The sequence below is a fragment of the Canis lupus genome, chromosome 34 (assembly GCF_003254725.2).
Source record: "Canis lupus dingo isolate Sandy chromosome 34, ASM325472v2, whole genome shotgun sequence".
NCBI lineage: Eukaryota > Metazoa > Chordata > Mammalia > Carnivora > Canidae > Canis > Canis lupus.
The window spans coordinates 27,024,866-27,041,302 of NC_064276.1; the positions used below are offsets into that span (position 1 = coordinate 27,024,866).

Sequence of the window (16,437 nt, forward strand, 5' to 3'; positions counted from 1 at the left end):
CTGATTCTTGGATATAGTCAAGATATTAAATTTCTTTGGTGCAAAGCACTGAAGCAGATATTGGGGGAATTCAAGGATGTATAAGATACAGTTCTTATGTCAGCCAAACTGGAGAATTAAAATACTTACCTCTATACAAATACCTGTATAAATACTTGAAAGGCTGTTGGTTGTTGTTAGGTGTGTTCACTAACAGAATTTGTAGCATTTGAACCAAACGTTCAAGGATGTGGAGGACTGGCCCAAACCAGGAAGTTGTGTACTTTCATTGAAAGTTACTCTGGGGCAGCCCGGGTGCCCAGCGGTTCAGCGGTTTAGCGCCGCCTTCAGCCCAGGGCGTGATCCTGGGGCCCTGGGATCGAGTCCCACGTCGGGCTTCCTGCATGGAGCCTGCTTCTCCCTCTGACTGTGTCTCTTGCTGCCCCGCCCCCCCATGAATAAATAAATAAAATTAAAAAAAAGAACATACAGAATGGTAATGGCATAAATTGTTGAAAAGTATAAAGTACCACACAAATGTAAGATATTGATAATGGTAATAATATTATTGTTTCTGAATTGGTTAATTATAAGAACATGCAATTTAGGATTTAAGCTTCCAGTAGCACTTTTCATTGATTAAAGAATAGATAAGTAATCTTAAATTTTAATTTAATTTTTCACTTTTTTAGAATTCCAATGAAAATTTTAAATGTAAATTTTTCTTTGTATTATCTATCACTTGTAGAATAATTACAATCTCAGTTAATAAGATGACAGCCTGGTTTTGGATTAAGATATAATTGACATATTAGATTCAGGTGTACAACATAATGATTTGCTATTTGTATATGTTATGAAATGATCATCACAATAAGTCTGATTAACATCTGCCACCACACACAGTTACAAGTTCTTTTCTTATGATAAGAATCTTTAGGATCTATTCTCTTAGCAACTTTCAAATATACAATACAGTATTATCAACTGTAGTCACTATGCAAAACATTATATCCCCAAGACTTATTTATTTTATAACTGGAAGTTTGTAAATTTTAACTACCTTCACCCACCAATCTGTTTTCAGCATCTATGAGTACAGTTTTCTTTTGTTTTGTTTTAGATTGCATATATAAGTGAGATCATATGGTAGTTGTATGACAGCCTCTTTTTAAACATAGGTTCAAGCTTGAACAAACGTAAGTTTTTAACTGCCATTTGAATACATTTAGAACATTACCTTGGTATAAAGGTGATTTCTTGAAAGATCTTAACAGAATCTAGTATTTTGCTAGAGTTGCTTTCTTTCTTTTCCTCTTAAAAATCTTTCCCAACAGAAAGAACCCCATGCATGAAGTTATACTGTTTTAGAAATGAAATGTCAGGGTCCCTGGGTGGCTCAGTTGGTTAAGCATCTGACTCTTGCTTTCGGCTCAGGTCATGATCTCAGGGTTGTGAGATCAAGCCCATGACTGGCCTGGCACTCCAGTGCAAAATCTGCTTGTCCTTCTCCCTTTGCTCCTCCACCTATTCTCTCTCTCTCTCTCTCTCTCTAAAATAAATAAATGAAATCTTAAAAAAAAAAAGAAATGCCAAAATATAACTCCTATATAGTAAAAAGATATAGACTCTGTCCAAAGACCTACATCATGATTTTAATTAGAAAAGTAAATCAGTAGATATAATCAGAAGGAAATGTGTATACTTTCAGTAATAGGGAGTATACCAATACCTATAAACTGTACATTTTAAATTACTTCTGGTACCTCATAGATTATCTCCAGGGGAAAAAAATTACAGACAGATGTTACACTGAATAGCAAGGTAGTATGAGTCTAAGAATAGTTATTCAACTGTGTGTCTCTTCCTTTTCCAGTGTCAGGAGAAAATTGTTATTAAATTCTAGAATTAAATATGCTGTGCTAATGTTCTGAGTCCATTTACATTTCATGGAATAATTTTATTTGTTCTGCACTAGCTGGCTGGCAAGGAAATTGAACAATGTTTGGTGATATTTTAAAATTGTAATTTCATCAACAACTGACTTATGAAATCTAAATGTAAATCTGGAAATAAAAAGTGTTGTGTGCTATATTTGACCACTCTGAGGACTGATCTATAACTTTTCCTCATCATTTCCCGGTAGGCCTTTCCTGGAAGGTCAATTGTCATTATTCTGGCAAGCTTCTCTTCATCTTAAATTGTACTAACATTTAAAAGGAAAGCTCTGAAGGTCACAAAAAAACATTTTAAGATCATTCTTAGAAATTACAATAGTAAGAGCACTGAAACAATACAGAAATGTGGGGAGTAAAAAGTGAGTATGTTCTGCAATTGGAATATAGCCCTCAATATCTTCTCCCACATGTATGATATTACAGAATAGCACATATACGTATGTGTATGCTGGTATTCTGTGACTTTGTTTTTTAATCTTAACAGTAATACCATGACATTCTTCCTTGCTGGTACCTATAGACCTATCTCATTTTTTTCCAAGGGTATAGAACATGCTGTTTGATAAAAAAAAAAAAAAAAAAAAAAAAAAAAAAAAAAACCACAACAAACCCCTGTTGATGAGCATGTACAGTATATATGTCTGTGGGTGTGTTTAACTCAAACTTGTCTTAAATTATGCAATTAATAGCTATATGGGAATTTTTTAAAAATATTAAACTATGTGGAGGGGTCTTCTAGGCACTGCTAGGCAGTCCTTCTTAACAGTTTCTTTTATTTACATTTCCAAGTGGTTGTGAGTATAATTTTAAACAATATATGTATGCCTTTATTTATCTTATCAACTTCAGACTTTATGCATGTGATGCAGGGCCATACTGCAAGGAGATGCCAAACTCGTGGCATTCTTAAAAGGGGTGTTTTAAGAATTTCAGAATTCCCCTGATTCATACATGCCTCTCTATCATTTAATTTCTCTCTTAAAGTTCTGTTTAACTTTTAGCTATGATTCTCAACTGAGAGGGAGAAGAGTATGCTTTCTCCAGCCCATCAGCAGAGCATATCAGAATCTTTGGGGAGGTCTTTTTCAAAGTACGCATGCTTTCCTTCCTACCTTAAATGGAAGCATGCTTACTTGGTTGAAAAATCACTGCATGTAATTTCAGAGGTTACTCATCTGGAGGCTTTGGGCAGATTTTGTAGCAGAGAAAAAACAAGTTAAGAATGATGTGTGTGTGTGTGTGCGTGCACATAAGAAATAAATATATATATATATATATATAAAGAAATGAAATTTCTTATAAGAAATTAAGAAATTTCTTATTTCTTATATATTTATAAGAAATATATATATATATATATTTTTTTAAGTGGTAAATAGTTTAAGGAGCATCATTGTCCTAGATCTCTTCATTCTCTGTTTATCCCATTATTCCATCATCAGCCCCAGCAGAGCACTCTCCTTTCTATTCACTTCATAAGAGTTCCTATGAAGCATTAATGAGCGTAGAACATCAAAGCAGAGATGTGGATCTCATAGCATAGGTGGGCTCACTGCTGAGATAAGTGACTAGCTTCTACATTCTAGACAAGGGCAAGTGAGATTTATATCCAATAAATAGGATAAAATTATGATCATGGAGCCTTCAGAGTTCAGTGGAATAGTTGAAACTGAGTATTAACTCGTTGTATGCCAAACCAAATCCATCATCTCTCATACCTTTAAACTTGGTGGAAAATTCATGCAGCTCTGTGAGTCTATTTGAATATCCATACTTAGTAGAATGGACTCTAAAAATGACAACGACGAGGATATGCTTGTCCAAAGCATTGATTCCGCAGTGCTTTGAGTTTTCCCTACAGCACGTGAGGGGAAGGAAAAGCCTAAGATGAAAAATACTAATGGGTTTTCTATCTGTTTTAACTGCAGACTGCAGCTGAATATGTAAAATCAAGACTCCCAGAGGCTCTTAAACAGCATCTTCAGGACTACGAGAAGGACAAAGAAAATAGTGTTTTGTCTTACCAGACCATCCTTGAACAGCAGATTCTGTCAATTGACCGAGAAATGCTAGAAAAATTGACTGTATCCTATGATGAAGCAGGTATGTTTGTCTTTACACACACACACATACACTTTTTTTCTCCTTGCAGAAGTGTCTTTATAGACTTTGGTTACAATTAGGCCCTTTTCTGAGGTAGAAGATGAAGGGCAGACTGGATTCAAAGTTATATAACATGGATTAACAGTAAGTTTTTTCTCTGAAGCTTTAGTATCAAAAATTTCATCAAGAGATTTCTAAAAATGGCTCTTAAATCAAATCCCTCTAAAATTTTTGCTCTTTTTTAAATGGAATTTTTCTGGCCTTTCATGAACCATGTACTCTTATTGATTTAATCGTTTAAAGTGTCACTTCAGTTTTGGATACCAACTAAAAACTTTTACATCTGATAATCCCAGGATTGTTATTACTTCAAGTATTATTTTTTAATTTCAGAGATTTTTTTTCTTTTTCTAAAGAGGTACCTTTTTTCCCCTTGAAGTTTCAAGGTAAACTTCAATTTCTTTTCCTTTACCTCCTCTCATGAATTCCCACCCCTAATACCACATTGGAGGCTTTGGCTTACTACCTGCTTTAAGTTCATCCTATTTAAGGGAATTTCTTAATAAAGGCATGGACAGACTTCCTTGTAACACCATTTTAATTTAATATAAGGTCTGTCAGCTAAAGCCCAATTTTAATGAAACCAGTACACTATTACCTGGATTTTTAAATCTTTAATAAAATTACACTTGGGAGAAATACCCAGATTAAAATTGTCATTACTTGCCCCTTACTCCCCCTAAATGGAGGAAAATATAGGAAAATCGGTTGCTAATGGTCAAATGTTGATAATATCAATCCCCATTTCAATATCAGGAACTTCTGTCTCTGGTTTCACAAGGAAGTTGTTACTTTGCATTTTATTTTCTTCCTCATGATCTAAGCAGTCTCAGTGCTGACATTCTCAACATTTGATTTCAAGCTTGAATAGCAAACAGAAGAGCAAATATAAAAAGCAAACATTATGCTACCTATGTCTAAGCACTACAGGAATTTTCGAGTTGCCAATCTGCTGCCATTTACATTTTGCCCTCTAAACCCTTTACATCCCTGTTAGAATCTACATTTCTAGCCCAAGACATCTCTACTCTCTTTCTCTTTTGCTTATTAATTTTCCAGACACATTGGCTTTCCTCTGCCTGTTGGGTGGTTGGTTATTTGATCTCTGTATTTGTCTTGTTTTTAACATTCTTTTCTTTGGACTTCACATTTGTCTCCTCTCTCATCCCTGATGAAATAAAGTAAGGCTATGATCAGCCCAATCAAAATAATATAAATATTCATAGAATCTCAGAGATCATAGAACTCGTAGCCCACCCACTTCCTGTTCCCATAACCATTTTATGCTGAGAAAGCTGGGACCCACAGACCTGCCTGAAATCACATACTTAGATGTAGAGCTGGGACTCCAGCCTCCTAATTACTAATCAAGCTGGGCTTTCACTGCACTCAGACAGGTTCTCATTCCCTCAGAAGGCATTTGTGGAATGCATAGCAATATCCTAGGTAGTTGGAAGAAAGAGGAAAGAGTGTTGAAAAGAGGGGGAGGAATCTGAGATGCAGAAAATACAAATCTTGCTTAAAGTCTAGCTGGGGAGCTGAAACATCTGTGTATGACTTCTGGAAAACAATGCCTGAGGCTCCATAATGATGACAAACTATCAGAGGTAGGCTGAGGGATGTGGAGTAAAGGGATAGTGAAAGTGGCTCAGATTTTCAAAGGTATTCTTTTGGGACCAACATTAGTTTAAACCCTGAAGTACAAATCATGAACGTGGTTTTATGAAGAGAAGAGAGACATAGTCTGTGTGGATAACGGGGCTCAAGTGGACACGGAGGTGGTAATGACCATCAGCCTCAGCCTCTTCCCACTCAATTTTACCTTCTTTGGGAATAATTTTCCACTCACCTGCACTGTTGTGAAGCAACTACTACTCTGCATAGAGACACTTATCCGTGGACTTTAGGGGCAAATACTTTGGGATGGGATTTGTCAGTAAAGCCTGCAGTGTGAAGCAGTGGAAGGCATACAGGGTCAGAAGCTGGAGATCTACATTAGGGGACTTTCCTCTGGCTTAATACTGGTGTGAGCTTTAAGCAAATTCATCTCATAGAGCCTCTGTTTCTGCATCTATAGGGTTGGGCTAGTAATTACTCACAGGGTTATTATGATAAAATATAGCATGTTTGCGGAAGTCCTTAGAGATCATATTGCAAATGCTACTAATGTTGAATGAGAACAGATTTGGATCTTGTCTGTCCCTCAGACCAGTTTAAAATGCCTTTAAGAGTGTTTTCTTGGCATATAATGTTTGGGAAGACAGAGGGAAATTTTTTTTTTAATGAGATTTTAATAAATGATCTTCAGATGCTTTGAGAAGTCAAGCAACATCTATTTGTTAAGTCACCTATCTGGGCCTGACTTACCCTTGGTCGTCATTCCTGCATGAGATGACACATTTTGTGGGGGCTGAGTATATGTGTATGAATAAATGAATGTCACTATGTGTTGTCAGATCAAAAGGTCACTGCCTCCTCCTGCATTACTCATATACTAAAGATTCCATTTAAAGAAAGAGAAAATACAAAAAAAAGATACTGCTGTTTAACAGAAAAAAATATTTCATTGTAATACAAAAGAATTGGGATAGAAAATTGGTAAAAAATATTACATATATATGTATATATCCAATACCTTCAGAGACAAACATCCTATACTAAGACACTCATTGCTTCTACTGTTTAGCTTCTTATACTATCCCAGCTTTGATGTTCTCACATTCTTAATTCAGCTTTCCTAGTTTGAGGAAGTAGTTAATTGTTAATTGGACACTAGCCTGGTCTCTTGAGAGGTTAATTTGTCTTTAATGCTCATCCACTGATAAATCAGCCCAAGTGACTTACTGACAGTTGCCACCATCTGTGGCTTCTAAACTTCTAAAAACCAATTAATGAAAAAATACGTAGACACTTGTCTGAAAGCATTGGCTCAGAACCTTTTCTCCCTCCCTTCTCTTTCTTAATCTTTCCTTCTCAGCATCCTCCTCTCTTTTCCTTAAGTATCCATCCTTAATACTTTACTCACTCACAGTTCAAATATCTGGCAAACTGACAAACCTGAAATTTAGCAAAGAAATTAGAAGTTAGGATATGCCACATGCAGCCATACCATGTTGCAAATTTTGTGGACAAGCCCATACAACAGAGGCTTTAGATTCTTACCTATCATCTATATATATTTATTTTATATTGTTCTGATTAATTAGGTTATATTTTCCAATGTGATATTTTCTTTTTTTAAATTCTTTTTCTGACTTGGAGTGCATTTTTTTTTTGCAGGAATAGAGATAAGTAGAATGATATAAGACAATAGTAATTATAAATAATCCTACTTTTGTAAACATTTGGTGCATTTCTCAAACTCAAAGCATTTTTGAAATATGGTTGATATTCTGTGGTTTTATATTCTGCTTTCTTCACTTAACATTAGAACATAAGGCTCCCTCATTTCATTAAAACCTCTTTATGTGAAGATAATTTTAATGGCCGCACAATATTCAGTTCTTAAAAGTACTACTCACTAAACGTTCTCCTGTGTTGGACATTTATGGTTCTTATTTGTTTCTGCTATAATGAATTGTGCTGCAATGAATATGGTGGGCATTTGTCTGTGTTTCATATTACTCTAGAGAATAGACTTTAGAAAACAGGAGTTTAAAATTAGAATTAGAAGGTGGGGGAAGGGGATGACAATTGGAGCAGACACTGAGGACAGCAAGGAATACGAGTAAAGAGGAAATCTGCAGAAATCTGTAAAAAGCAGTTGTCATATTCCCAGCATTGCATTACGCTCTGTGAAATCGGCATTTGTAGACTCTATTAGAGAACTGACATGACTGATCTTCAGAGTAGTGATCTTGACTCACAGAGAATGTTAATTATATTTTGTATATAAAAATAGAAATTGTGTAAACCAGTTTAGAAAGACTTTCATCAAAGTGGTTTATTTTTAAGTTTTGACAGGAATAAAGCTGTTTTGTGGTATAATTGAAAGAGGTGTTGGAACCAAAAGACCCAGACTATATTCTAACTCTAGTGCCAACCAGGTATATGATCTTGAGTGAGTCACCCAACCTCCCAGAGGCCCATTTTCCCCTAAATCAAAGGGATAGGGGCACCTGGGTGACCCAGTTGGTTAAGCATCTGACTTGGTTTTGGCTCAGGTCATGAGATCATGCCCCGCATTGCACTCCATGCTCAGTGAGGAGTCTGCTAAAGTTTCTTTCTCCCTCTCCCTCTACCCCTTCTCGAACTGATGCTCTCTCTCTCTAAAGTGAACAAGTAAACTTTAATAAATGAATCTTTGAATAAAAGACATGAACAGGATCCCATAGATGTCTTCCATTTCTAAAACTAACTGATCTCGACACTGGAAAAGTCAGGTTCCATAGTTTCTGCAAGTTGGTATGTGACTTTATCTTGAACCTTCTGCTTGCTCTATTGCCTTTTTCTTCCCCCTCTACATGGCCCACATAATCTGTACAAAATATCTGCTAAAACAAAACAAAACAAAACAAAAAAACCATCTCACAGCTTTCCAGGCATCGGCACAAGAAAATACCTAGACATACTTTTGTTAGTGGGATGGGGAATGAGACTGTAAGAGTCAAGCAAAACAAGATTTTGGAAGGAGAGGTTCTGAGCCATCGTTCATGGATCCTCATTATCACAGCTTAGAGGGATGCCGATGCCTGGGTGGCTCAGCCGTTATGCCCCTGCCTTCAGCTCAGGGCGTGATGATGGAGTCCCACATCAGGCTCCCTCCATGGAGCCTGCTTCTCCCTCTGCCTCTGTCTCTGCCTCTTTCTCTCTCTCTGTCTTTCATGAATAAATAAAGAAAATCTTTAAAAAAAAGCTTAGATATTTCTGTTAGCATTTATTAATACTAAGCAGAATTCAGAGTAAGAAGAAGGGTGTATTTTGCATTTGATCTATGAATGTTTTTCTTTGAATTGAAGTACAGGTTCATACACATTTCAACAGGTTGGGTTTAGCATAGAAAAATTTACAAAGAAAGCAGTGGCATGATTTGAGAAGAGATCAAAATAGCATTTCACACTGTCTCACAGAGCATCATTAGCATACATTTTCTTAATTTGTCATAGTGGGCAAAGTGGAAGGGTTGAAATAGCTGGAGAGGGGATCCTTCTTCGTACTATTTATTTTTATGCTGGTATATCATTCATATTTCTTCAAATAATCTCAAGTTGTTTTTAAGGGTTTTGTGTGTGTGTGTGTGTTTGTTTGGGGTTTTTCTAGTTTAGGCATGAATAAATAGCCGACATGTGCTCTGGTTAGGGATAAAGTAGGATGGCTTGTAATGCCTTGTATTTGAGGGAATTGTGAGATGAGTAGGGCCATTCATTTGAGAGTAAGATTCTCTGCCTCACACTCAGGAACCCGAAGGCATTGGAAATGGGAGTGAAGAGCTGTCTGCCCAGTGTACCTGTAGTGGGCAACCTGCCTACTCCTGCCCTCCTCTGCAGGCCTCGGACACAGTTGCCTAAGTTATTTACTGATTAGAGCTTCATCTCAGAGTTAAACCTAAGACCAGCAAGGGTTTTACTTCTGTTCTGACAGTTCACTAAAAACCCATATAGCTTTCCGATGAGCATATGTTTCCACCTTGTCCGGAGAGCACCAGATAGTGCAGATGAAGCAAGGGAGAGAACTCAGCTGGCTGTTTGTTGTGTTCATTTGGGCATCGGTAAAGCTGGGGACCTGCAGATCCATTTACAAGTGTCAGGCAATCACATACAACTTTCCCAGAGGAGGTGAGATAGAAAGAGTGGCATTAATTTTTTAGCCTTTGCTTTGTGATTCCCTGATGCAGCTCTGTATTAGAAATTCCCGGGAGCTGTGCCCAAGCAAAGCTACCTGCCGTGCAAGACGCACCAAGTCCTATAATGTAGTTTTGGAGAAATAGCTTTTAAAAAGGGTGGAGAGTGTGCTCTAAGCAGTTTAGGAAGTAGCCAGAGGGTTTACCTCCTACTGAGCTTATTTTATTCTTCGCAAAATAGATGGTACCTTAAAGTTACACCTACGATTTAATTGAGCCATTAATGTCAGAGTAATCAGTGATCTCAAAAGGAAAGCCATTTACTGTCATGGGGAAAAAATTGAACACACATTGGGAAACTAAACCAAGGAAAGAGACTGTGAATTATTTAGGGCCCTTTCAGGTTTTCTAAGAACATAAAAAATGCAGTAAAAGGCATTTGCAGGAAGTTCTTCACTCTAACAAATAGAGTAAATTTCTCAGTATGTTTCTCAAACACATCCTGAGGGAAGGAGTAGCACTAAGGTTTCCTCACTTTATATCTTCAATCAGGACCTCATTTCTGAGCTCAAAAGATACTCTTGCCAGAGCCTTGATTACAGGATTTGGAAAAAAGGGAAAAATAGGGACCCAAAAGAAACTTATTAAGGGAAATTCAGTATTGATTGTACGATCTCTAACACTAACTTCTGAATTTCTTTTCTTTTCTTTTCTTTTCTTTTCTTTTCTTTTCTTTTCTTTTCTTTCTTTTCTTTTCTTTTCTTTCTTTTCTTTTCTTTTCTTTTTTTTTTCTTTTCTTTTCTTCCTTTTCTTTTCTTTTCTTTTCATTCCTTTTCTTTTCTTTCTTTTTTTTCTAAGTAGGCTCCCTGGAGCCCAACATGAGGCTTAAACTCATGACCCTGAGATCAAGCCCCAAGCTGAGATCGGGAGTCAGATGTTTAACCGACTGAGCCACCCAGGTGCCCCCCAACTTCTGTATTTCTGTAAAAGACTAAATCTGTTTTATTTTTCCATTATAAGAGTGATATAAATACATTCTAGGACATTTTTTTTTAATGGCAAAACAGAAAAGATAATCTCTAATTCTACCACTTAAATATAACCACTGTCTTTAGTATAATTACTTCCACTCATTTTTCTCTGTTGAGTTTTAGTTCTTTATGCCCAATTATATTTTTTTTCATGTAAGCCTGAAATGTAGTCATATCTCTCTATGCTCTTATAAACTGCTCAGAAAAGTAATTGTAATGGTTACAAAATAACCTATTGAGTGGATATGCCATAGTTACCATTCACATAACCTTTTAATATTTCTAACATGGTGCCTCCCTTTTTTATCCACAGTTGAGTTCTCATCACCACGTAGAATCCCTGAGTTTGAAGGTCTGTGAAAAGATGAGGATGATAGTATTATTAATAAAAACATAATGAGGACTTTTGTAATGCAGCCAATTGTTAGTCATTTGACAGTGGGAGCAGAAGACTAAAATAGGTGTTCAGAAACCATTTATAAACTGAGAACATCTTTCTGGCCAATGATAGCAATCTTTTTAATCATGCTAATTTATTTGAATTTTAGTTAAATTCTTACATTTCCCCTTTTTATCATAGATTCAGAAAGCCAAGGGGTCAGGGAATAGTAACAAAGTAACTTCACCATCTATAAACTAGAAAACTCTAGGCCATAGCTGTTGGAAAGTATCCAAACATGTCCATGAGCTCTGGAGCCAGTTTCCGTGTCTGTGATGGGACATTGCACCTCGCTCTGCTTGCTTTCTTCCACTGTTAAAAAGGACATTACATTAGGTATTTTCTTAAGTTTCTCTCAGCTTTACCAATGTGTGACTCTGTCTTTAGTTCATTTAACATTCATTGGTTTATTTAAGTACCCACTCTGTAAACATTTGAGCACCTGTGAACCCGGCATGGTGCCTTCCCCTGGGAATGCCCCAGTGACCATGTGGCCAGGTGTGTGTGCATGCATATGTGTGTGTGCACATGTGCGTAGTGGTGGGAGGCCAGGGAGACGGCAGGAGTATAACTGGAATACGTGGAGTCGGTCCTGTAGAGGGTATGTTCAGAGGACAGTGTATGTGTGGAGGAGGAAGGAATTAGGTTTGGGATGAGGAAATGTTCTTAAATTAGAAAATCATAAGAGAATCCATAAGCCTCTTGAACCATAATGTCAGTTGCATTTTTAAAGGCAGGCTTATTGTGGCTAATGCTTTATGTCCTCTTTGCTTCCTGTGATTATGTACCAGTGCCTCATACAGACCTGCTCTTGCCCTCTGCCTATTGTGCCTCTTCTGCATTTTACTTTTTTTTTTTTTAAGATTTATTTATGTACTTATTTGAGAGAGAGCGCACTCGAGAGCACGCACACATGCGTGCAAGTAGGGAGAGAGACAGAGAGAGAATCTGAAGTCCAAGGCAGGGCTTAATCCCATGACCCTGAGATCATGACCTCTGCTGAAACCAAGAGTCAGTTGGACACTTAAGCAACTGAGCCACCTGGGTGCCCCCACCTTCCACATTTTTAAGTGTTGCTCTCCAACTAATATTAATTAGTTTACATTAATTAGCCCTCATCAATATATTATCAGCATTGCCTGTTTTCTTATGAGATCTCCAAAATTTAAAGAAAAAATAATTCAGACTGAATTTTGTGGAAGTCATACAATGGGGAGTTATTTTTTTTTTTAAATCACATTCCCCAACTTCATTTTGCATTTTTAGCAGAAAGCCTCATATCCACTCTGAAAATACATTGATCCAAGTTTTGTAGTGTGCAGAAAAAAAATTTTTAATTTTGAAGAACTGTGCTGAGAATACTGCAAACCGCAAGCTGACACTGAGATTCAGAATCAGGAAGCGCTACCTCTAGTGATTAAAACATTTCAATGGAGCTGTGTTTATCTTTCTAATCAAGTTGTCATTGTTTGCCACAAGGGAAGTAATGTTATTACCTGCTCTAAAGTAGTATTTGATTACGAGGACTTAAGAAAATGTGTACACTTCAAAGAAAATAATTGTACCAGGTGGTCATAATTTAGACTGCATTGGCCAGCCAGAGACAGGCTGCTGATAGTATCTGTATCTCTTCCTCTCTGCACTATTGGAATTTTGTAACCACGATTCTACAGACTTCGTTGGAATGCTTGTAATAAATTTTAATGAGATCCAAGTTAATTGTAAAACCTTCAGTCTGTAGGGAAAAATAGGCGAGTTTTTAAAGTGCCAGAATTTCTAATGTACCGTGACTGTCCATTTGCAGTAGTGAGATGTAAGCAAAATGCATCCTCTGGCTGACTTTCAGACTTGGAAGATCTGTAATCATAGGCAGCTGGACTGCTGTTTAATGTCATTTTGCAAGAATGTTAAATTTAATCTTTGGGAGCTACCCGACACTCCAAAGTTTCATTCGGTAAATGGCCTTCTGAAAGGCACCGTTTTCAAGCCACCCTCTCTTGCCCAGAGAAGTTTTCAGTGTGTTTGCTTCTTTAGTTAATGTCCTTGTCTTGAGGCTGTGTGGCTTAGGCCATTTCTGATGAGGCCGAAGTGATGAAGAGTCTCTGCAGTACCTCCCCTCCAGAAGCACCTGAATGTGCTCTTGTAGGTCTGTAATCAGTCCAAGGGAGCTATAAATCAACCACAGAGAGATCACCATGACAAACCCTGTTCATCCAACACACACGTCCGCTGTGTACGGGGCTCTGGCTAGGTGCTGAGAGTCTAAGAAATGGGGAAGGACAGTCGACTATAAAGTCTTTTCCCTTTGAATTTATTGCTACTGTTGACTGTGGTCTCTATAAACCCATCCTCTAACTGAGACTTGCCTCGAGATGACACCTTTACTGGCTCCTTCCTTACCAGAGTCAGGGCTTTCCATTCCTCTCACCTCGGCCCTCCTTGTTCAAGGAGGTAACACAAATTACACTCTTGCTGTTTCTATCCTACTTTCTTCCTCAGAGTTTGATTTACATACAATCAATATATATACACATATAATAATGATGTTACAATAAAAATAAAAAATCAAAGTCAAAAAAAGAGAAGGCAGCAGATGTACTAGCCATGAAGAATAGACAAAATAAAAATGTTTTTTGCAACAGGGACAACTTCTCTTCTGGTACTAGAGCTTATGTAGATTTTTTTCAAAAGGCATCTTGTAAAAGGGACATTGAACAACATTTTATCAACCTGGATTCCCTTAAAGCAGAGCCTAGAACAAAAGCCCTGAATGCAGATAGTTAATTTAGGAATGGGGTCCCAAAGAACGGAGGAGTGAGGGGCATTGGGAGTGGAAAAGGAAGCAAGGGAAAAGAGAAACCAGGGAAAGCTAACATTAATGAGGACACATTATGGAGTTGGCCTCCCCTGAGGGTGACTGCTGCTTCTGCCTACAGAGGAAGCTTATGAACTGCATCCCAGACCACCCACTAGGAGGTGAAAGTAGAAGCATTAGGTACTAGTCCCACTCCTCACTTGTCAACTGTAGCTCCACGCATGTGAACTTCTCTGCACTTCTGGTTTACATATGCCTGAGTGCTGAGTGGATCCAGCAGGCTTGCCACACCTTGGCATTGGGGAAGCTCCCGGGAAGGAAGCTAGTAATAAATGGCTCAGGGCAAGGCTGAATTGGGGCTGATCTGGTGCCAGCACCAGTCACCAGGTTAAAAGGTGGGACCAAGAGAATGCAAAATGGTAAGTAGGAGGAGTCTCATATGAGCGCAACAAATGAAATCTTAAAACAACTTTATGGGAAATACATGTGAGTTTGTTTTATTGTCATTTCTTGTATAACAACCATCTATAAAAGCCAAGGATACATTATTCATATTTTTCAAAGCTCTGGTATAGCATGTGGCTCTATCCAATGCAGAGAGTGTTCAAATGCATTTATAGGAAAATCTTACATACAGCAGAAGACAAAAGGAGAGAGTATTTTGTTTGATGTAACAGCTGGCAGCTTCCCAGCTCAAACCAAAATAATTGACTAATCCTCATTTTTATGGCTAATGAATTCAAGTACCTGGGCTTTTCAACCTGAGAAGCACAGTGAGATCCAGCTTTTCACCAGTATAAAAATTAATTACCTTCCATAGATAACTCACAACAGTGGTTACTCTGGAGAGGAGAAGCTGGGGAAGAAGACTTACATTTTTATCCTCTTATTGTATTGTTTGAATTTTTAACTTCGTTCATGCATTTTCTATTTTTTTTAATTTTCAAAAAATAAATAAAACTAAACAAGCCTTCCTAGCACATTTCCCCTTATCTTCAATGCTGGAAATAGAATATAATAAGTCTGAAAGCCATTCTCCTGGTCTTCAATAGAGCTTATCACTCCTAAGTCATATATATCCCTGGAATAAGTCAAGAAAAGAACTCAGCAACAAGGTCAGCCATCATGGAACTGCAATGTCAAGGTCAGAGAAGGTCAGTAGAGAGACCAACTCTACCAATGGACAGACACCTGGGCTCCAGGGCTTCTGCCATAGTGTTCTTGGTAGTCTTTATGCCCTGAGCCAGCACTGGTACCAGAGTCCAGTGAGTGCTAGCCTTATTGCAAAAAAAAAAAAAAAAAAAAAAAAAAAAGAAAATTCACCTGAAAGAGAACAGAGCTCATGGGCAGTGAGCTGATATGGATACAGCATTGTCTTTTTTTTCTTTTGCTTCAAATTTTTATTTAAGTTCTAGTTAGTTAGCATATAGTGTAACATTGGTTTCAGGAGTAGAATTTAGTGACTCATCACTTACATATACACCCAGTGCTCATCACAAGTGCCCTCCTTAATGACCATCACCCACTTAGCCCACCCCCCACCCACCTCCTTCCATCAACCCTCGGTTTGTTCTCTATAGCTAAGAATCTCTTATGGTTTCCTTCCTTCTCTCTTTTATCCCCCTTCCCCTCTGTTCATCTTTTTGTTTCTTAAATTCCACATATGAGGGGAATCATGGTATTTGTCTTTTTCTGACTGATTTATTTTGCTTAACATCAGACCCTCTAGTTCCATCCACGTCATGGCAAGATTTCATTTTTTTGATGGCTGAGTAATATTCTAGCCATCTTCTTTATCTAGTCATCAGTTGATGGACACTGGAGCTCTTTCTGATAATGCTGCCATAAACATCAGGGTGCATGTACCCCTTTGAATTTGTATTGGATTCAGCATTTTTTTATCTTACTCCCTGGTGGTTGCCTCTGCTTTGCCCATGGTTGATCTTCCTGTGTCTGACAAGTTACCTGACTTGCTGCTTTACTTGGTCTTTTAGTCTGATTCTCTATCCCTAACTATAGCCAAACCTCTACTGATTTTCTTGCAAGGAAGTATAACACAGTAGAAAGAGCCTAGGCTTTGAAGCCAATGTGGCTTCAAGATCATTTCTTATGATGATATATCATGCCTTATGGGGCTTTATGAGGAATAAAGATAATGTATGGAAAATGACATACGTAGGGTAGATGTTCTAATATGATGGCCTTTCTGTTATTACCTTTGCTGTCACCTAACTTGGCAGATTTTTAGTTTGGTATACAGGGGCATTTTTTTC

The 16,437-nt window shown here is 37.6% G+C and overlaps 1 protein-coding gene across 1 annotated transcript in view; it reads left to right on the top strand.

The window, feature by feature from the left end:
- The window catches only part of PPM1L (protein phosphatase, Mg2+/Mn2+ dependent 1L), a 313,216-nt gene that overhangs the window by 187,990 nt on the left and 108,789 nt on the right, over positions 1–16,437 (top strand). The window contains exon 2 of the mRNA XM_025425431.3: positions 3,866–4,040. Within this exon, the coding sequence (XP_025281216.1) occupies positions 3,866–4,040 (175 nt within the window). The remainder of the gene's footprint in view (positions 1–3,865; positions 4,041–16,437) is intronic.